Source organism: Drosophila ficusphila, unplaced genomic scaffold (assembly GCF_018152265.1).
Source record: "Drosophila ficusphila isolate 14025-0441.05 unplaced genomic scaffold, ASM1815226v1 contig_127, whole genome shotgun sequence".
Taxonomy (NCBI): Eukaryota; Metazoa; Arthropoda; class Insecta; order Diptera; family Drosophilidae; genus Drosophila; species Drosophila ficusphila.
This window is the reverse complement of record NW_025064016.1, coordinates 3,271,688-3,293,312: the sequence shown is the minus strand read 5'-3', so window position 1 is coordinate 3,293,312 and position 21,625 is coordinate 3,271,688. Positions and strand designations below refer to the sequence as shown.

The 21,625-nt window shown below is 38.4% G+C and overlaps 2 protein-coding genes across 4 annotated transcripts; one reads left to right on the top strand and one right to left on the bottom strand.

Annotated features, from left to right (window-relative positions):
• Positions 1 to 2,114: 2,114 nt before the first annotated feature.
• Positions 2,115 to 3,117, top strand: LOC122320871. Its single transcript, XM_043209451.1, has 2 exons — positions 2,115 to 2,771; positions 2,857 to 3,117. The coding sequence occupies exons 1-2, from the start codon at positions 2,199 to 2,201 to the stop codon at positions 3,070 to 3,072; spliced, it is 789 nt and encodes a 262-aa protein (XP_043065386.1). The 5' UTR covers positions 2,115 to 2,198; the 3' UTR covers positions 3,073 to 3,117.
• A 3,075-nt stretch (positions 3,118 to 6,192) lies between these two features.
• On the bottom strand, positions 6,193 to 21,615 carry LOC108090613 (leucine-rich repeat and calponin homology domain-containing protein). Of its 3 annotated transcripts, XM_017189387.2 has the most exons (8): positions 21,015 to 21,615; positions 12,611 to 13,128; positions 11,971 to 12,548; positions 11,301 to 11,907; positions 11,079 to 11,216; positions 10,937 to 11,014; positions 9,476 to 10,507; positions 6,193 to 7,059 (listed from the first exon to the last, which is right to left on the bottom strand). In XM_017189387.2, the coding sequence occupies exons 1-8, from the start codon at positions 21,319 to 21,321 to the stop codon at positions 6,868 to 6,870; spliced, it is 3,450 nt and encodes a 1,149-aa protein (XP_017044876.1). In that variant the 5' UTR covers positions 21,322 to 21,615; the 3' UTR covers positions 6,193 to 6,867. The 3 variants fall into 3 exon arrangements, with proteins under 3 accessions (XP_017044876.1, XP_017044875.1, XP_017044874.1); XM_017189386.2 differs by lacking the exon at positions 9,476 to 10,507 and having other exon boundaries at positions 21,015 to 21,614; XM_017189385.2 differs by lacking the exon at positions 6,193 to 7,059 and having other exon boundaries at positions 7,071 to 10,507.
• Between the last annotated feature and the right edge of the window lie 10 nt (positions 21,616 to 21,625).

Genomic DNA, 21,625 nt, shown 5'->3' with positions numbered 1-21,625 from the left:
TGATTTTCAAAACATGGAGGTTTTTAATAAGCCTTGAATCGAGAAAAAAATTTCATTAAAATCCGACAACGTTATCATATAGCGGCCTTAGGAAAGATCGAAAAATCTATATAGAAATACGGGAAATAAAACTATAAAATCGCTGTTTTTCAACAGACAAGCATAGTTTTTGGAATATAGAGTTTTCTAACTGCTCTTGAATTGCATATAAAATTTCATCAAAATCGGACAACTATATCATATAGCTGCCATACGAACAATAGTCGAAAATATGGAAAAGTAAAAGAAAAATCGTCATAGTTTCAATGTTGCTTAGCCCTTATGCATTTTGATCGACATATTTGATGACTGCAAGGGTATATAAGCTTCGGTTTGCCGAAGCTAGCTTCCTTTCTTGTTTATTAATGCAGCGTTCCATTAAAGGAATTAATGGCGAACAAAAAAAAAAAAAAATGAGGGTGGTGAAAGCAGAAGCAGACGAGGAAATCGGCCAAGGGAAATGGCCGAAGTGTGGGCGGGTAATTAAAAATGATCGGAAAGTTGAGCCAACATAATGATGTGCTTAGCACAACTCGAGCGCAGCTGCCCGGTTGCGAGTTCCGTGTCCATTGCCAAGTAAAATGTTGGACCAGAAACACTCTTGTTCATTGGGCAGAAGAGATGACCCAACAAGTTGTTGAGTGCTCAAGGACCTGTGCCAATATTTGGGTCAACAAGTTAAAACACACTGCCAAAGTGACTGCAGGAGAAATATTTTATATAGCAATTTATAGTGAGGCAAAACCGGAATATACGCATACCTGTAAATTGATATATATTTTCACATCATAAGTCAATTTTATGTACTACAAAATTTAATAAAATGCAACTTCATAAGCTTCTTTTATCTCTTTAATGTAGGAAAAAGAAAAAATAAACGTTCCCTTTATTCGGCTGATAAAAATATTCAAAAGCAACCCTTTGATTCATAAACATGTATTTTTCGCACATATATCAAAATCGGAAAGGGAAAACCCCATAGAACCAGACTTTTTTGAAATCAAAGTTTAAAAATGCACAAAAGAATATTTTAGCGGAATCTGCAATGCAGCAACTAATAATAAACGCACAAATAAATCAATTCCTCTTTTATGGAAACTATGGTCTGACCCACATTGATAACCAAAAGATTTTCCATGAACTGGCTGAAGTTTATTAAAAAAATGATGATGACTCCATTCCTCCCTTTCTGAGTGTCACCAGTTAGCCGGCCAATATTTTATTCATTTCGTTTTGACGCAAAGCTCCAAAGCAAAAAAGCCCTACAAAAAAGTGTGAAAAGTGCGGTAATAGAAAAGAACAGTTCAATTTTTAGTTATTGTAAACGATCGGCCAAGTGTGAAAATGGTTTTCAGTTTGACTTTGACTTTTATTAAATTTTTCTGCCCCTCTCATATTTTTGTGATGGAACTATGAAGTAATTGAAATTGAAGATTTTGTTGGGGGGTACAGAAAAGATAATAACAAAATCAACTGAAGCTGAAGAATTGATTGTAAAATCAAAATTGTTATAAAGTAAAATTACGATTAACAAAAATTACATTTACTACTTCTTGGTTGTTTTTTATAAAGTTCCTCCAAGTTCCTCTAAGATTAAGGGCTTGTCCTAATCAGTCATACTAAATTAAGTTCATTGGCAGGCTGAGATTGCTGGGAAATTGCCTGAGAAGCGATGCTGTAGTTGGCAGCTTGAAACTTGGCCCAAAAGCAAGTTGGTCTGTCGAAAGTTTTTAGTCGGAGCGTCAATGCTATCGCCATTTTGCTTTGACTGAGCACATGATTATTACACGCGCCCACACACACACACTCACACTCTTACCCACACACATACACAAGCACACTGACAGACAGACACATGCAAACTTTGGGCCAAAAAACTTGCCTCAAAAAGTTTTTAAGTAAACGGAGAGGGGAAAACCGCAAAGGGTACAAAAAAATTTAACTAAAAACCAAACTTTAACTTAATGAAAATGCAATATTTGCGTGGGTTGTGGGTGGAAAAAGTTTTTCCAGCCTGCTGGCAATTTATGCAACGTAGGCCAAGTCAAGGAAATCAAAGACGAATCGAGTTTCAGTCCCTCATTTATTCCATACAAAATCAAAATCGGTAGTGAAATAAAATTTTACCAAAACGAAAGGAAAGTAAAATACTTCTGATTATGTCGAAGCAACATATTTCGACCCATAAGTCTAATAAAGGCAGCGCACTTTGCGAAAAGCTAAGGCGAAAGCCTATTATCCAAAAACCAAAATTCGTACTACCGAAAAGTTTTGAAAATCTTAGCCCGAAAGAAAGAGATCAAGTGTATTCGGCTCTCGAATCAGCTGCCAAATTGGGTGAGTCCAGCAGAAAGAAGCAGCAAATCGAAAAGGAAACACAGAAGAAACTCCCAAGTATTGTAAGAAAGGATTCAAAATCCGAGAAAGAACCCCAAAAAAGTATTCAAAATGTCAGGAAAAATCACAAACTAAAGCCATGCCATGTTAGTTTCGAGCTAGAGGAACCTTCCGATGGCGAATCTGAAAAGGAAATGCTGTCTAGACCATATGGAAATGGGAACTCCGAACTCTTTACCATAACTATTGATAAAAGATATCACCGTCGTATGCGAACTGCCTTAAAGTTGCTTGATTACGTCGAGGGAAAAGCCAGTGAAAGTGATAGCGATTGGTCGATGGCAGGGGCGGACGCAGGGGGTGTTTGGGGGGTCCGGACCCCCCCAAAATCGCAGACTTTTTCAAATTTCCTTACAGCACACGGCCTTTCAACCATATAAACTAAAAATTTTTTTGACCGGACCCCCCCAAACGAAAAAATTTTTCGACCGGACCCCCCAAAATTTTTTCTGCGTCCGCCCCTGGTCGATGGGTTCAGTAAAATCATCATCTGCAAATTTAGTTCGATCAGGCAATAGAAAAAAGCGAGGTTCGTCACTTATAGATTCTTTTGGATATTGCCGGGATTGTCGAATGCGATGCAGAAGTTGTGGAAGACGTGCTTCAGCCATGGCTTTCTCGAAAAATAAGAAATAAGTTATTTATAAACTAATAAAATGGAATTAAGCTTAAAGCAAATCAAATTTTTTTAACAAATGATTTTTACATATTAAATATTCATATTTGCGACTATATTTTAACGTTTGAGCGTTTCAAATCATAAAAAAATCTGACGGTAACGATTTAAACATAATAGGATTTAAGACACATAAAAGAAGTTATGACACACTTTATTCTTTTATGTCCAAACGCACAGATACTTTTAATGCGTCTCAAAATAATCAGTTCCTTTTTTTCATGTGTCTAGGGGAGTTGGAAAAAAGGGGTGCCGAGATAATCCAAATCTCATTACGCGCAAGTCGTACTTAAGATTAAAAATAATTATTTCAATTTCTGTGCCAGGCCATCGTCACGTAGTCGCACAGGTTGGCTGGAGGGCGGGAAAAGTGGTGGGGAAATGCGGGGAGAGTGGGGTAAAAAGCGGGCTGCGGGTGCCGAGAAAAAAGTGAAAATTCAATTAGAATGCGCCAACTTCATGTGAACAGGCAGCCAGGCGAGTCTAACTGTCTGGCTATGGAGTCGGCGTCCCTCTGTCTGTCTGCTCACCGAAAATGCAATGCCGGCATGTTGTATTACAGGTGGATGTGGGCGGGAAAATGGGCACAGATATGGGGTGGAAAATAGGGCGGAAAATGGGTAGAGGTGCCGCGCAAGGCGAGGAGGAGAACCACCATCGCGTAATCCTTTTGCCAGCCTGCGAGCAACCACAATAATTTGATTTTACTTTGCTTTAACTTCATGAAAAAGTTTCAAGTTTTTTTTTCCACACACACACACACACACATACTTTTGCTGCTGCCGCTGCTGCTTCTGCTTCTGATAAAGTTTTTAATTTTGCAGCTGAAACTCATTTAGCGCAACGAAAGTGCGAAACTGCGACGGCACCAGAGGATGATACGTGTTTTAGGATCGTCTGCTGCATATTTAATGCCTCCCGAAAAAAAGGGGGCTCCTTAAAGACCCGTTCATACGCACATCCATATATATTATTTTTCATTATTTAAATTCTCGGCTACACTGTGCCTAAGGCGTAAGGAAAGCCGGAAAACCAACAGAGTTGGAACTTTGGCCAAACAAATTTTAGCAAGAAATTGCTACACGAACTGGAAAAATACACAATCTACAAAAATTCATCTTCATTATAATGCTGGCGAGCTTGGAGTGGGAGGAAATGCATTTAAATGAGGCCTGGCCAGTAGAGAATTTGGCGGGATTGAGTGCAAAAATAAAGAGAATTGTTATATGATACATATAAGATAAAATATTAAAGGATAATAAAGGGTAATTTTTAATTTTTTTCTTTTATTTTGTGCGAAATAAATGTATCAATAAATCAATGGTTGTTGTTATATTAAACTATTCTTAATTTATTTCTGAGTGTAAGAGTATTAATCGAAATCAAACACTCACAGGCGCCATTCGGAAAAAGCTGTCGCCGTGATTGGGTTTACTAGTTTGTCAATTTGATTGCATCAGATGCTTGATGACCGTGTTCGTGGTAGAAATGGCGTTCTGGTCCAAGGAAATCGCTTTGGCGAACACAAAAGTCCATTCACAATCCCTTTGCCAAGCTTAAATATTTTCTGAGTACTAAAAACAATGCATTTCCATTTTTTTACGCCAACAAAAAGCACAGCCAAACATTTCCTTCCCCCACCCATCACAAAAAGCAATTCTATTTGGTGCGGTAAAAGTGTTTGAATTTGAATTAATAGGATTAGGAATGAAATGACTTTCAATGGGGTAAATAAATTAAAGTGCTTTTTGCCATCGAATTGAATGCAAATGTTGATTCTGTTTCACTTACACAAAAGGACGATGAGCAAACGCACAAGAACGCACCGAGCTGACAGAGTTGATATAGGAGCAATCAGATTAGTTGGCTAAAAAATATTTCCGCATGTAGCAGCAGAAGCATTTTAATTATCGCAATTCCCCAGGGCGCAGTTCAACTAATTGCTCTCCCTGGAGGCGGTGTTCTGGTGAAGGGACTAGGGTGTTGTTCGGATGTCACAATTAAACTATGGCCCGGCCAAAGAGCTCCAAAAAGTTTACCCACAGCACTGAGACAAAATATACCTTAATTAAAAAACACTTAAACAAGCATAAAAATGTTTAAGCGAATATTAAAAAATTGTAGAGCATCACTACTAAGTCAAAGCATTTTAATTAAAGCATTTTTCAATAGAACAAACAAATATAGAAATTTAAAGAATAGAAAACACTCGTATATAAAGAATAATCAGTGTATCAATTTATTAAAATGATTTTTTCTAAATACAATTAAGTTACAAAAACTTTCCCTTTGTGTATTTACGCACTTTTCGGCGAAGTGGTTCGTTTCCCTTATCAGTGACTCAAAATGGCAAAAACTGGCGCAGAACCTCTAATAGCAGACCACAAACAAAAAAAATAGAAACTGAAAGTCAGTAGAAGGTTGGTGTTGTTTTATCCTGGGAAAAAATTAGGCATTCCGTGCGAAATGTAGATACGAGATAATCATTTTAATAAATTTCACAGTGATAAATGACTTGGAGCCTCTCTATTTATTTAGCCTCCTTTTTCTTCCGTTTGTCATTGTCCCCGTATTGTCCTTGTTTCTGGCCGTAGGCGTGAATTAGTAATATGTGGCTTAGGATATGTCCTGACTAATTGATGAGGTAGACTCCAGAAACTTTTTTGAAGATGAGAGAAAGTTCTGTGAACTTAGTGGCTTGTATGTCTCCTGACTATTTCTCAGATAATGGTGTTTTTTTTAACATTTTTGTCACAAAGTGTCCTCTGTTTTTCGTTAGTGAACTTTCAGCACATTTTACTTACCAAAAATTACTGCCAGCGAAGCAGCTGTTAAAAAGAACTGGCGGATGTGTCGAGTGTTTTTAATTTTCACTTGAGCAGATTTTGTTCCTCTTACCCCTCCCAACCCCCAAAAAGTCAATTGTTTGTTTGGCGCATTATGCAAATTATGGAACTACAAAAGAAAACTTTCAGCGGATTTTTACGCCGTTTTTTGTTGGGCCACAGCTGTTGACATTAACTGCCAATTTTTGTTGAGAAGGCAAACAAAAGTGTATCCGCAAATTAAAACACAAATAGTTTCTACGTATGACAAGTTTTCTTCGCTTTTATTTGATATAGATAATATTTGTATAATCGAAGACTTATGGGTCTAGTATAATTCGATTCGTAGAAATGATGCAGCGCCGGTAGAAAAGTTTAACCACAGTTAATCGTAGATCTACAGCTAAGCTACATAATAAATATGCCATAATAATAATTCGATAAATATCTAAATATTTGGATGTTCATATGTGATTCATACTTAAAACAGTATTTAATATGCAATTAACCGCTAGTCGTAATTTTGGCCCAATTATTCGCTCATGTGGGTGTGATAAGGTTAATGTAACAAAAAACAAAACTGGCGATTGTAGCACATACAGTATATAGACTATAAACAATTGCACAAAACAAAAAGCACGCATAAATAATTTGTGACTCGTGTGATTTGATTCGATATTTGTTCGATTGTTTTGTGTACTTGGTATTTTGGTTTCTTTGTGTGTTCCTTGTGAGTGTTGTGTATTTACATAAATGAACTACAAACCTAGAAAAATTAGTGAGTTAAGAATATCAACAAATCATACATTTGGCATGTATTTATGTAAGTGTGTATATGGCGGCCATTTGGAAACCCATTTCAAACGCATCCCGAGATTAGTGGGATGTCCGAGAGTTCCGATTCCACATCCATGTCCTGTTTCACTTATCCTAAGCCAATGGCGTTGGTGACATTGTGGCACGTGTCGTTCTGGTTGGCGATTTTGTGGGTGTGGCGGCGCCACTGCTGTTGCCACTGCCGCAGCCACCATTTCCATGAAGCCGAAAAAGTTCACCCACCGTAATGGCCACCTGGACGGCACCTTTTCCCTCTAGCACGTCGGCAGCACAGCAAATTAGATTCTAGAAAATAAGATTTGCACAAATAAGTAGAAATTTCATTGTCAGCTTGGGCAAAAATTTGATTAACGTTCGTTGTCTTCCAACATCAAACGATTAAACAAAAGGTTAAGATATACAATATTATTTTTTTAGTTTTATAATTGCTTTTTTACTTATATTGAAAGAATCTCAGTTTAAGAATTTAAGTTTTCCGGCTTGACACAGTTAAAATGCCACTGGAGCAATTATTTGCTAAGAAAAACACGGTCCACACGTTATGGTTTGGGTCTTAGCTATGTCACGGTTGCTCTCAAACTGTAAGATGTTAATTTAATGCATTTAACTTTTTTTGGGTACATATATTTGTCATATATTTTGCTCTTTGATTTCATTTGTATACATAGCGCTTAGTTGACAATTTGTGCTTAAATTTAAATGCAACGGTTTTATTTTATTTTCATTTGGTTTGGAAGTAGAAATACGGAATATTCCTGACAAATGCTGAGAAAATGTTTTGGCTTAAATTTTTCATTTTGGAGATGTCGTATATGTTTTTCAGTATATATGCATGTTAAATACGCGTTTTTTATAAAAATTATGACTGATTACAGCTGCCTCAATGCCTTGTCTTTTTTTTAATAATTTTGTTAGACAAAATATATATTTCTGGTTTTAGACGCTAGATAAATATATACGTTTATCTTAAATGTTTTATGAGGGTTAAAGATTGTGCTTCTTCTAGAAATTTGATTCGATTTCATTTTGTTTTCCATCTTTTAAGTACAATTATGCTTAAAGTAAATAAATAATGTTAGGAATGTTGTTAGCACATTGGATGTTTAGTCAAGTAAACTCGGTTGTAAATTAAATTAATAAAGGAAAGTGTCCCGTTTTTAAACATTTTTAATGGAAAAATATTGCTTTTGAGAAGGATAGATACGATATAGTATAAGATTGTAGGCAAACAAGACTGCCGCCGATCTCCAGTCAAAGGCACTATTTTGTGATTACAATTTGTATTTAAATGGTCTTTTCATTAGTGAATTGTGCGCAGTTAAATTGATTCAAGAAAGTGAGTAATGCTTGGTAATGAACCTTCTTCAACAAGCTTGTTAAAATATTTCTAAATATGTCTTCACGTTTGAAGTACGTATGGGAAAAATGATATACTTTTACTCTTGCATCTCGTAACTTGTGTCAAATTAATAAAATAATGATGAATTGATATCATATTGTTGACAAAATATATATTATTTTTTAACTGATTTGATATACTTTACGTAGAAGAATACTTCTAAATTGGTACATTGGTTGGCTATATATTACTCTATTAATTTTCACGCTTTCTACAACTATTTTGAGTGTCCCTGCTTCAAGTAAAACCATACAACTCCTACCTTCATCTGCAGTTATTTTTTACAATACTCTGCCCGAATTATCTGTCCATCAAACTGTAACAAGTCTCTTTCCTTTTCATCTCATCTAAACCATCTAACTGGTTTATGTTGTATCATCTACCTATGTAAAATTATATTTATAATGGTTTTTTTTTGCCAGAATGGAACTTAAATCGATATAGTTTCGTTGTAACTTAGTTGAATCAAGTTTTATAATGGTTAATGTAAATTCAATAAATTCAAGCGTATGTTATTTAATATTTAACCACAATCGTGGTTATTTAAATAAAATTTTTGAATACTCTTGTAAGATTGTACATAATTCAATTTAGAGTTCAATAGATTGTACATGAACTAGGAATATGTGATTATTATGGGTTGAATTGGCTTATTTGAATTCTTTTTTAGGGGTATGCACAATCGAAGTCGGCTAGAGTTAACTTTGTTTATAATCAAGTTATAGTTTAATGTAGGTGATAAGTGGTGATAAATATTGTTGATGTGCACTAATAAATAATGATTTAAATAAATAATAATCATGAGTCATACCTAAATATTATATAATAATAACCAAAGAATAAGAATAACAATAAAAAGTGAAGAAAGTATTTTTCAAAGGAACTTTAGGTCGAAACTCAAAAAGAGCATTTGTATCTTCTTTTGGAACATAAATTTTTACTATTTAAATAGTATAGATATAGTATCCTAAATTGTGCATACCCCCAATCCATTAAATCGAGCCTAAATATATTACAAAGTCTTTGGGTTGTCTCTCAATTAAATGCCTCAAAAGTTGCCTGTTTGTTTTGTTTTCCTTATGGGAAATCTTCGTTTCTTAGATTAAAATTTGGGGTATAGAGTTTATCATAAATATAAGGGATAAGCCTATAAAAGCGGTAAACAAAAAGCAGCCTCAAAAACTCACTACCACGTGGAAAAAGCAATAAAGCTGCCTTCTCTTTTATCTTAACTCTACTGGCAAACCAAGGCAAAATAAAGAAGCTATGCTATGTAGACTAGCCGGGCAGCGGGAAGAAGACCAGCCAGAGGAAAGTGGCGATGAAAACGCACGACAGTATCACTGTCAAAGTGTGCGAATCGTGCTTTAATATTGAAGTTCCAGCTTCGTTGGACTTGGCTTTTATTTTCTGCTCCAGCTGCTTGTTCTCCTTGGGCAAATAGATGCTGAACACCTCCAGTTTCTGTTTGCCATTCTTCTGCTGCTCGAAGAACTCGATGCGCTTGCTGATGGCTTCCTTTGTTGCGTTGACAAGTGATCCGCCATCCTTCGAATCCTCCGACTGTTGCTGCTGCTGCGGTTGCTGCTGTTGCTTCTCGTCTATAACTTGATAATGACCCGCCGGTCCCGCGGCGGCCACATCGTGCTCATTCTCGACAATCGTGTGCAACATTCTATTATTATTGTTACTCTGGAAACTATGCTGACCATGGGCACTCAACAGATTGTGCTTGATTTTCTCATAGGTCTTTTGCTTGGCCTTAAGCAGCATGTGACCCACTGCCGCCAGTTGCTGCTGCCGCTTGCCTAGATCATCATCACGATCCTCAACCCCATCATCATTTTCAGCCCTTGGCTGGCCATTCTCATACAAAACATGCTCTAGCTGCTGCTGTTGCTGCTGCAACAGCAACATCTGTTCTTGCTGTTGGCTGCAGGTAGTTGGCTCACTGAGTTGCTCATGATCGAAGTGTTGTTGCTGCTGTTGCTGTTGGCCAACAACAACCGCTTGCTGCTGCAGCTGAAGGTGATGATGAAGCTGCTGATGATACGGATTTTCATCCAGGGCAATCAGAGCGGACACTGTGCGCAGTAGGGCCAATGCATTGGGCACTCTATCAATGAGGTGGCTGCTGCCGGTGTTGCCATCGATGTGGCACTGCATCATGTTGCTGTCATTGTCATTGCTGTTGCTGTCATGGCTGTCATGGCTGCCACTGATGTTGCCATCTTGGACATAAACATCAGCATCATAGTCATCGTCAGCGCGTGGCAATTGTGGTTGTTGCGGTTCAATTTGTGGCACAACATCTTCACAGGAGCAAATCAACTCCTGCAACCAACACCAATAACAGATGCATCAGTTTCTTGTTTGTATTTTTGGGTATTTTTGTGGGTGTATGTGTTTGTGTGGAGTGTGTTTTTGTGTGGGGTTTTTGGGGGTTTAACGCTTAAAACTAAACTACATTTATTCAGAACAAAAAGCAAATGGAAAGCACTCAGCATAGTAAAGCATTCAACCAAAGCCACCTTTCACCTTGAAACTACACAATAACTGACACTACAGAATAAACCAAATTAGGGAATAAAGTGCGTTTCGATAACGTAAGATCGTTGATCATCTGATAAATACTAAACACTTCAATTGGGATAGGCTTTTATCCGTGTTAATCAACAACTGAGTTCCTATTTTTTTTTTTTAAAATGTTACTCCTTTAAACGCACTTTACTCTTTTAATTAAGACTTGTTTAATCTACGCACCTCATCTACGCCAATGCGACGACATGCCTCCAAAAAGTTATCCACATTGCGTCTACACCTGGCCATTGTTAACTTATTCTGAAATACAAACAATTGTAGATTATTATAATTGAAAATGAAACTGAATTGCCAACACACTTACCACACCGGGAGATGGCACATGAATGCTTGCCACTGAACGTGGACGAACATAATTGGCCAAATGACACAGAATAACACCGTCCGTCAGAGCAGAGGCAATATCCACTGGCAACGTCATTTTCAAACGCGTTTCAATGATCTGTAAAAATATGTTTATTATTTAACAGCTCAATTTGAATTCGAAGAAATATTAATAACAAGAACTGTAGTAAAGTAAACTCACACTCCTCAACTGCGACATCAACTCAGTTTCCTCCCTCTGACGATCGAACTCCCGCCGCATGGTGAAGCTCAGCTTCTCGGCGGGAATGTCGTGGTTCCAGGTCACCGAACGGTGTGTCTTTACTGTGCCAAGCTTTGTGGTTGAGCTGACTGGCGATTTGATGGTGGTGCTGCTGGCAATTCCCGCATTTGATGGCACTCCTCCGCCATTGGACGTATTGAATTTGTTTGTGCCATTCTTCATGGGACTCTGCGGCTTCACATAGCCCAAACAATCCGATGGAATGGCTGAGGGAATGCCAGACGAGGATGCCGGTTTGATTTCCGTATTCCTAGAGGGTATCACCTTCTGGATGGGTTTCTTTGGTATGACAACATCATCGACTCCATTTCCGTTTCCATTTCCGTTACCGTTGTGACCGTTTTGGTTGTTGTTCTGTTTCATAATAGACTTTGGCAGTGTGTTCGAGGAAGATCCGTTTGGGAGTCCAGGTGGCGATGGTGATAGATCCTCGTCGTCGTTGGGACTGTGATTGGCATTCGGATGCTTCTGCTTGTATACGCTGATCTCCTGATTGCGCTGCTGTTTCAGGGCCTCCTTGTACTCCCTTGTAAAGTATAGATGTTTCATTAGTAAGTTATTTAAAGAAACTTTTTATAAATCCACTCACTTATATGTCTGAATATTACTGAGGCTCTTGCCTGACTTCCCATTGGAGTGGTGGACAGTGCGCTCCTGGTGATCCAGCATGATGTCCTCATCCTGATCCGGCGACGAACCATTACTGGAGCTATTCGAGTGCGCATAGCTCAACTTGCATGGCGATGCCGTGGGACTCAGGGTGAGACTCTCATCCACAATCGTACTCGTGCTGGAGGTGAGGGATGCATCCATCAGATCCGCGTGCGAATGAACCGCACTTGGCAGCGTTCTGGGCAAAGTGGCGGCTGCCGAATTAGAGACGCAGTGCAGCGGTGAATCCGTTTTCGACTTGGCTGGGACATCGTGCGACCAGCGCTTGTCCAGACCATCGCTAGTGCTATAACCCGAGTCGACCTGATGCCTTCGCTGGTTGTTACTGCTGCCAGTGGTGCTGGCTTCGAGGACATTGCCGCTGGAATTGTGTCGAGGAGCTCTTCGCAGTGTGGTGTAACCATCGTAGTTGCCGCCTGAACGGGAACCCTTCTCGTCTTTGGTGGCCTGCGTCTCCAGAAACTTGAACACGTGCACCAAACCACGCATGCAGAGCTGTAAATTAACAACGAATTAGCTTAAATAAATGTATTAAGATATATGTCTTATAAACTCACACTAGCTGGAGGCGAGGTAAGTGGATTATTTTCCAGCTGAAGCTCCACCAAAGTGCCCATGTGTCGAATCTCCAGTGGCAGACTAGCAATCTTGTTGTTGCTCACGTCCAGGGTAATTAAACTCAAACAGGTTAGCTCCCTGGGCAGATACATCAAGTTGTTGCTCCTCAGCGAAAGTGAACGCAAAGATCTCAGCTCGCCCAAACGAGCTGGTAAGTTGGTCAACTGATTATACGAAGCATCCAAATCGGTCAATGTCTGATCCAATCGACCCAGTTCATCTGGCAACGAAGCCAAGCGATTGTTCGACACCAGAAGAACCTGAAGGGGCAGAAAACAGATCTCTCGGGGCAGCGAGGATAACTGATTGCTGCGCAGATCCAAGTAGGTGAGCGAGGATAGCTGCTTCACCGATTCCGGTATGCTGCGAATCGCATTGTGATACAGTAGCAAGGTCTCCAAGAAGGCGAACGTCGTGACTTCCTCGGGCAGCTCGGCGAATCTATTCCGGGACAGATCTGTAAATGGAAGCAGAGGGCATTTGTTAATTTGGTATCCAGCTGGGGGATGTTGCGAGAACCCGAGCCCCTGTTTCATTTGACACGCACTTTTATTCCCATTCCGCAAACATACTTTACTCCACGCCACAGTGGAGCGCCTGACCTCAATCTGCCGGCAATTTGATTCGCCCCATTCCAGCCAACAGGAAAAATAATTCAAGCTAGAGCGGATGACTCGACTTTCGGATGCCCTCAAAAGGATATCATTAATTATTATTATGTTCAAGTTTTGCTGTTTTCCTATTTAATTATCAGTAAACAAAATCTAAATATTTTGTATGTGCCACTCCATTAAAAATCGTAACGAAGTTTGCATAAATAATGTGGTTCTTCTATGTATCGAAGTATCACAAATATTCTAGATAAGCCGAATATACCCTTTTATAGTCCCCAAGCGAATTAAAAAAAGTGGGCAAGTGCGTTTGGAGTGAGCAATTAATTTACTAAATGAATTTGCATGCTAAATGAGCACAAACAGAACGAAAACTGCGACTTTATGGGGAAGAGGTTATGAATAAATCAACAGAAAAAAAAAAAGGAAGAGAAAAATACTGAGACGGACCGACAGGAAGATATACATTCAAAGAAAATTTTTTGGCGACACAAAAACCACTAAATGAATCTTCCATAGCACAATAGTGAAATGGTACAGAAAACTTGAATTTTTTATGTTTTTATAACTAAATAACTTATAAGTATTCAAATAAAAAAAACAAGATACTCTTAATATTTTTTCTGTGTATCAAGCAGAACATAATCAGCGCTAAATTGTGCGCAGAGTTCGGGGAAAACACAAGGAATATTCAACATGAAGGCATTTTTATAAAATTGGGCAGATCGAGCTGCGGATAAGAGTCAAAAAATCAAATTGTTGAAAGAATTTGTGTGGGTTGTTTAGGCATAAAATATTTCGGTACGAAAAGACTGAGGTAATGTTAAATTTCACAACTTTTCTTCTAAATTAAGACAAATAAGGTTCAAATAGTGTAACGCAAGTTTCCAAAAATCGAAGTAAGATTTTTAATAGCAAGAAGGTACTTCACTTGGACTTTAAGTATTTCAAGCACTTGGCAAACAGTACATATGAAATTGGTAAATTTTAATAGCCGCAACGTTAAAATTAACGAACCGCAGACCAGTCTGGTCTTGCCACTTTACCTTCCACTTCTCGGGTATTTTACGCAACTTGCCAAAACACAGTAAAAACCAGAAATGAGCAATTGCGAGCCAAGAAAAACTGGCTAACCTGAATAACTGACTGATTGACTGACTGAGCAACTGACTGCAAACTGGCGACAGCGGCAAAGTGATTTACGCACTGAGGGGAGCCAAGGAGACCAGACATTGTATACCATATACTAGTACATTTCAGCAAACAAAGGCGATGAATGAATGGGAACTTGACTTCGGTAGCTTCTAGACATTAACCTGCCACATGGAGAGCTCCTCCTACTGCTGCTGCATACTATATGAGCTTACAATGATGCAACGCAGAAAGGCGGCAACAGCTCTTCACTGAAAGAAAAGCTCAACATAAAACTCACCTCGCAAAATTAAATTTTTATGAACTTAAATTGTAATATAATATATTTTGGGGTTTAAACAATTTGTTTCTGAAGTTGTAGGTGTATATACGACTTATAATTTGTTTGAGGTTTCTGTACGAATAATATTTTAAAACATTTTTGTAGTGCATAATCCTTTTTTTTTTGCATCCTGTCAAGTTGAATAAACCTTTGCCGGCCAATGACGTCGGGATGAGTTGGCTTAGAGTTGAAAAGTTGCTCCAGGATGCGGATGCGGAAATTGGATTTTCCTGATGCGGAGGCATCAATTTAGGACAAAATGGGACCAGCAGCGACTTTGTACTTTGAACCTTCAGACCCGTGACAAAAAGATATTTTTTATCTCGAGCGACACCTGCTCAACTGTGCTCTTACTGGCAGTTTTCCAAGAGTTTCCACTCTATTTCCCCGCTCACTCCCGATTTTGTTTTTTTTTTTTTTTTTTTGGCCCACAGCTGGCTTTTGGCCAACTTCAACGCAATGCGACAGGCGAAAATGTGTTTTTTATGTCTCGCGAAATAAATCAAATTTTTTGACGCGCCAAAAAAAAAAAAATGCAAAGTGCCATCGATGTTTTTATTCGGATTTTTATTGTTCGTGTTATTTTTTAATTTTCATTTTTATTTGCCCACCTATAAGGCTCAGCCTTAATGTCATAAATATTGCAGAAATTGTCCTCAGACCACGCAGGCATTTATCCAGCCAAAAAAGGGTGCGGCTCGGGATTTGGAACAAACATGGATTCGAGCAACGCCCAAAGTCAACTTTGTTAGCGAACACGCAGAACAATGGAGCAAAATGGTGATGTAAGTGGAGCAGGTAACGACTTACTTATAGCCCTCCTTATAGATGAAGTTGCACAAAAAATAAAAGCTTTCCAACAATACAACTGAATAACAAATGCACTTGCTAAAGAGAAAATATTAATAGCTTATTGCATACTACATATATTAAAAGATATAAATTGAAAAGATTATGACATAAATTGATAGATATGAAGATAAGATTGATACAGATTGATAGATAAGATAAATGAACAATGTTTTATAAAAACAATACAGATGGGATGTTTATTGTATTAAAGCGTAGTTCATCTTTAAAAAAAAATACAAAGTTAAATGTCTTTAAAACCGCGATTTTAAAAACTCTATAGTAATCCTTTACAACCTCGCATACCCTTCATGTTAAACGATTTGTTTCGCAAAAAAGAGTCGCATGTGGCAGACATTGAGTGGCATTTTGGCTTTGAAGGGCGTGGGCTCAAACCGGAAGACGCAAAAAATTAAATTGAACGCGCTCCAACGATATCGGCAAATGGAGCTTTATGTCTTCTCCCCCTCAGTTCCCTTACATTTGTAAATGTTTGGTCTAGCCATGTGGGCGACGGCTTCTCCAGCACGTTCCCCAAACCAACTCGACTTTATTTGGCTCGTGGTCTTTAATTTTTTTTACTTTGCCGAATACGAATGTGGACGATGTGGCTGCCACTACATGTCTGTCCATTAATATTGACTGACCATTAGGCTAGCAAAGGGGCACAGAAAGCTACAGTTGATTCTATTGATGGATTTATTGAAATTAATTTGTTTGAGTGTTATTGCTGAATTGGTGGGCCTAAAGTGGGGCGATGAAATTATGAATCACTATGCTTGGGCAGGAGAAAATGAATGGGTACCAATGTACCCTTAAGTCCAGTTGTCATAACTTATGCAATAATATTTTCCTGGAAATAAAAAATATACAATGCCATGAAATAAATTCTTTCGGAACCGAATTAACCAAACAATAAAGTTTTGTTTATGTTTATTCCACTACCGAAAATAACATTAAAAACCACTTGGGACCCCTCTTTATATATAGGGCAATGTCCCATCCACATATGCGCACTTTGAACTAACAAAAATAAACAGTATGGAAAATTGCGATTGGTTCTTGCTCCATCGATTGATTACTTTTTGATATTGAAAGCTGGAAGCAATCAAAACACTATCACACCCATACAGACTTGGGTTATCTGTCTGATTTTCATTTCGAATACAAACACACACCCACTGTTCTCTCGGAAATTCTGTTCCACTTTGTTTATTTTAGACGCTGCAATTTCGCGTAGAATTTTTTCTTCATCGCCAGCCGGTTCTTCATGCTCATTTAATCACAAGCCAAACACCAGAAATCTGTGTTGGCCAAGTGTAAACATCTACGAAAACAAATATTTGAAAATATTTGGAAGAAGCAATGTGAATTCGTTGTTTTTGTTGCCGCTGCTGATTAATGTTTTTCTTCCCAATTTAGAGTGTAACAGCTGTGTGTTTCTAAGTCACATATTTTCAATGCAAATACAAACAAAGGAATAAAGAAAGATCAAAACAAAGAACAGAGTCGGGATTTTCTTACAGTAGTAAGTGGTTGTGAATGTCTTGTTTTGCATAAATATATTTAATGTAATGTAAAAACACTGGCTTCACAATTAAGTTTTTTAAGGTTTTTGAGGAGAAAAAAAGAAGGGTAAAGTAAATTTCATATTTTGAGTGTCCACTGTACTTCAAGTGTTTGTAATCTGATCTATCTTTTTGTTCTTTCTACCTCGTTTCGTTTCTTGAGCGCGTGCTGTGCACAGCAATTAAGCAACTAGAAGAATTGTTCAGCCGCCTGTTAAATAATGCTAAAACTTATGAATTAATGGAAGTGACTCAATGCTTAATTTGTCTTTATCTGTGTCAAGTTTACATTGCCCTCAATATTGCCAAGATATATACATACATATATGTACATAAATAACTTACATACATAAGTCGTTCAACTGTAGATAAGCAAGCCAGAAGGCAAGCAAAATGCATTTATCGCTGAAATAATAATGTTATTTTTAACCCGCAATGGGTACAATGAGGGTGCATTTAGAAATGGATATAATATAAGGGGTACGTGAACTATATGCTATGGTTGTGGCTGTGTATATCGTATCTCCTCATTGAATAATTTGTTTACTAAGAAGCTTTCAGTAAGGAATTAGATTACTGTGGGAAAATTTAAACCCAAATTCGGCTGTTGAATTTTGGGATTTGTGAAATATTATTAGTTCAAAACAAAATAAATATTGTTATTAGTTTGGATTTACACTTTGTTCCTAGAAAATATACCTTTTAGACCCTTTTGATGTATCAATTTCTTAAGTATTTACAGCACAATCGACATTACCGGGAACTTCTTTATCATGATACCATCTCCGATCCCAATGCATTTTTTATGTTTTCCCCACATTGTGCATGCAAGCCATGAACCGTGCAGTTTGACAGCAACTGGAGATAAGCGACGTGCTGCGTCGGTCGCATTTCCTCTTTTGTCTGCTGCAGACAGAGAATAAATAGTAATAAAAGTACAAAAAACCAGACTAGCTGTCTTTTTATGCCCCATCATATTTACAATGCAAACAACAAATACTGGCGTCGAATCCACACGACAAAAAGGCATTTCCCCTCGCTCTATAAGTTTGTTGTTGTTTTGTTTGCCGGGACTTTGACTTCCCCAAAACAGAAAAGATTTCTTGTTCTCGGTCACTTGGCAGACATTTCACTCAGTCTGAATAAATAATGGGCTTAGTCGCAGAGTGGTGAAAAGTATTGTTAGCAAGAAGATAGTAGCAACTAGGCAATAACACTTTCAAAACTAAGATATGTTTGTTTCAAAATACTAAACCAAAACCCCTGTAAAAATTATTATTCAGTTTTATTGCCTGTAGGATAATGTCCTTCGTTAGAATATTCATAAATTTCCTTATTTATGGCTTAAAAATGTCCAAATAGCCAACACTTTTCATCAGCTGCTGTTTCCTCAGCCGGCGCCAACTTTGCGGTCTGCGCAGCTGCTGTTGCCGCTGTGCGTTGAAGTTGCTGCTGCATGTTGCTGCTGCTGCTGCTTCTGCTGTTGCTACCTTCTTACATTTACTTGGGCTTCTCTTCTCACAATTTCCGCTGAAGCCAGCTGCAGTTTTACCCGTTTTTCGCTTTTTCCTCTTCGCTGCAATTATTTTAAACAATTTCCTGCCAGATCGTTGTCATGTTGATTTTTCGCTCTTCTCGATTGACTCTTTAGTTGCAGCCTTTGTCTAGGTTTTTGTTTATGGTTCTGTTTGATTTACGTGACACGCGTGTTAATTAAACGCCCCAAAGGAATGCACTGCGAAAAAAAGTGGGGGAGGCAGCCGCAACAACAAATGATTTTAGGAAATGCTGACAGGCGCCTGCCCATTCCATTAATTTCTTGCCATTTTGGGGGTTGCAAAGCATGCGTGCAAATAAAGGAAAGAAAAATTGTTGTATGTTATATTCTTTTTCTTCGACTTTCCTTTCCTTCAGACACTCATTGATTTCTTGGAAACTCGAAACCCTTGTGGTTGCAGCCATTAAGGCTAAGAGCTGTTGCCACCTCTTAAGGTCCACCGACCCCACAAGCGAAAACCTTTCGCAGAGGGTGGCTTCTTTGTTCTCGAAAAGGCAATTTCTAGAGGTTCTTTCGCTGGGGTGTATTTACAAATATTTTCCCTACCGATTAACCCTTAACGTGAGGTTCAAACCTATCTAGATGTCCCCCTATTTTTCCGATGTTCATTCACACCAAATCCAGCATTTTAATTAGTAATTAGTCACGCCTTCCCAGATGATGACTCAATTGTTAGTGAGAAAACGCAAGAAACTTAATCGAAAAATAAACGAAAAAGCGGAAGCACTTTGGGTCTCCATATGGGGAAGGGTTTTCCAAAGAAGAAGGGATCGTTTCCCCATTTCAAACTGATAGCGCGTGACCATACGTCACGGATTGTCACAGCTTAATTCACAACTCGAGTCACGTACTCGATGGAACCAAAATTAAAGGAAATTGAAAATAAATTTCCTAGGTTAGGAGAAGGAAAATGAAAAACTGATCAAAAAAAATTTTTTTAGAATCTTTAGATATATTGTTTTCGCTTACTGCAAATCTAAAGTTAACTTAAAAAAAAATGTAGTAACATTTAAATTCAAACATCTTTAATTGTTTTTGCAAACCCCTCTATAACAAAATTCTGCTTGCAATTTATTTGATTCTTTCATTCATTAAATTTTATCTTTTCTGTACAAATTGAATTTCAATTGAAATGGCTCGCAATTGAAGATAAGTTTTTGGGAATTTCTGTTTGTTTATTTTTGTTAATTTCTGTTGTTGGATGATTGATAAAGGCACACACACCAAAGCATTTTTATAAAACTCTTTGCCCATTCTTTTACCAAATTAGTTTTCAATTTATGACACAATTTATTTTTATCTCCCTGCCACGGCAATTAATCTTCCCAGTCCAAAAATAAAAAGTTCCCTTCTATTTTATACATTTCCATAGAAATACACAAAAGATGGAATACAGTAAAGACTATCCGATTTTTCCTTTAAAAATAATTTTGATATTATGAAATGTTGACAGAAAAATTGTTTAATTCCCTTTCATCCTGATCTTAATGTCCAGGACCATTTTTTCACTATTCAGGGCGAATACTGTATGTGTATATAACAAACACAAGTGAAAATCGATGAGAGACATGTCCCGTTGTGAGAACATCTGTTCGAGGGTAGCAGCAGCTGTAAGAGGAGGCGGGGCAGTGGGAGAGGGCGGCGGTGGTCGGTGGGTTTTTGGGTGGGTGATTCCATTTACCATTTCCCTGCTGGTGCACATATTTTGGCCCTAACAAAAATGAAAGTTGGTTGAACTTCGACAAAATTTTCGTGCCGGCTGCAGTAGAAATCGAAATAAAACAAGGATAACGCGAATAGTGCAAAGTGTCAAAGAGCGAAAACGGCGGTAATTATTGTCCTTGAGCGCAGGCGAAGAAAGGAGAGAATGGGAGAGCGAGAAAGAGAGCAGCTGATGGGAGGGCAGAAAAGGAGAACCTCAGCGGCTGCTGCAGATTATTGATTTTCAAGCAACAAAAGGAAAATTTTCTAATGCAACGGAGATAAGAAAACTTGGTGAGCACACACCAAACACACCTTTTTTAAGGAGCCGCACCCCAAAGGTATATACCGATAAATTTTCCTAATACCTAACTTAAATTAGATACTGAAAACTAGATTAAAGGTTTAGAATTTCGCGAAATTTCTGTTCCACTTTTACTTTTTTGACTATAAAATTTATGAAAAAACGTTTTCTCCTATTTGAGGAGAACCAAAAAAAATAATTTAAAATCATGCAAATAACTTTTTCACAATTAAAAAAAAAAACTTTTTAATCCCCGGAGGTAATAGGAAAGTACGCACCTGCGATGACGGTGTCCGTGAGCGAGTACTTTGCTCCAGTCCTGGGAAAGTCCTTCAGCTTTCGATTGGTCAGGATCAGTTCGCCGCTGAAGTGCGCCTCCTCCAGGATTCGTTCCAGCGAGCGAGTCAGCTGAGAATGGCTTAGCAGGGCGGAGGAGGAGGGGTTTCCACTCCCTGATCCCGTTCCAGATGCCGATCCCGATCCAGATCCTGGACAGGATGCCGACCCGCTTCCGACTGCGCTGCCCGCGGCGCTGCCGACGCCAACGGCGACGCTATGTAGGCGTTGGTAGACCGTTGCGGCCATTTCCCGAGTAGGCGTGGTGACACTGACGCACACACACACCGCCGCAGTACTCACACCACCAAACACACGATTAAAGAACGGACAGAGGTGCCGAAATAAAACTCGAAATTAAATTTTTTCTATTGAAACGCACGCATTTCGATCACTTTACACTTGGTCTTCTGGCTCATTGATAAAATTTCCCGGAATTGGGTTTTCCCTCTGCGGCTTCCTTCTGCTTCCTCTTCTTGCCACACTCACACACACAGGAGCGGACGAACCGAGCGCGAATCGAAAAAAAAAACAACAGCGGTCATAGAGGTGA

What these genes read in the sequence shown, in the direction of transcription:
- LOC122320871 (XM_043209451.1), top strand. Translation starts at nt 2,199, where the DNA reads ATGTCGAAGCAACATATTTCGACCCATAAGTCTAATAAAGGCAGCGCA. An exon ending in GGACCCCCCCAAAATCGCAG is followed by an intron (nt 2,772 to 2,856) that starts ACTTTTTCAAAT and finishes CAAACGAAAAAA; the next exon opens with TTTTTCGACCGGACCCCCCA.
- LOC108090613 (XM_017189387.2), bottom strand. Translation starts at nt 21,321, where the DNA reads ATGGCCGCAACGGTCTACCAACGCCTACATAGCGTCGCCGTTGGCGTC. An exon ending in CACGGACACCGTCATCGCAG is followed by an intron (nt 13,129 to 21,014) that starts GTGCGTACTTTC and finishes TTCCATTTACAG; the next exon opens with ATCTGTCCCGGAATAGATTC. An exon ending in ATGTGCCATCTCCCGGTGTG is followed by an intron (nt 11,015 to 11,078) that starts GTAAGTGTGTTG and finishes TTTGTATTTCAG; the next exon opens with AATAAGTTAACAATGGCCAG.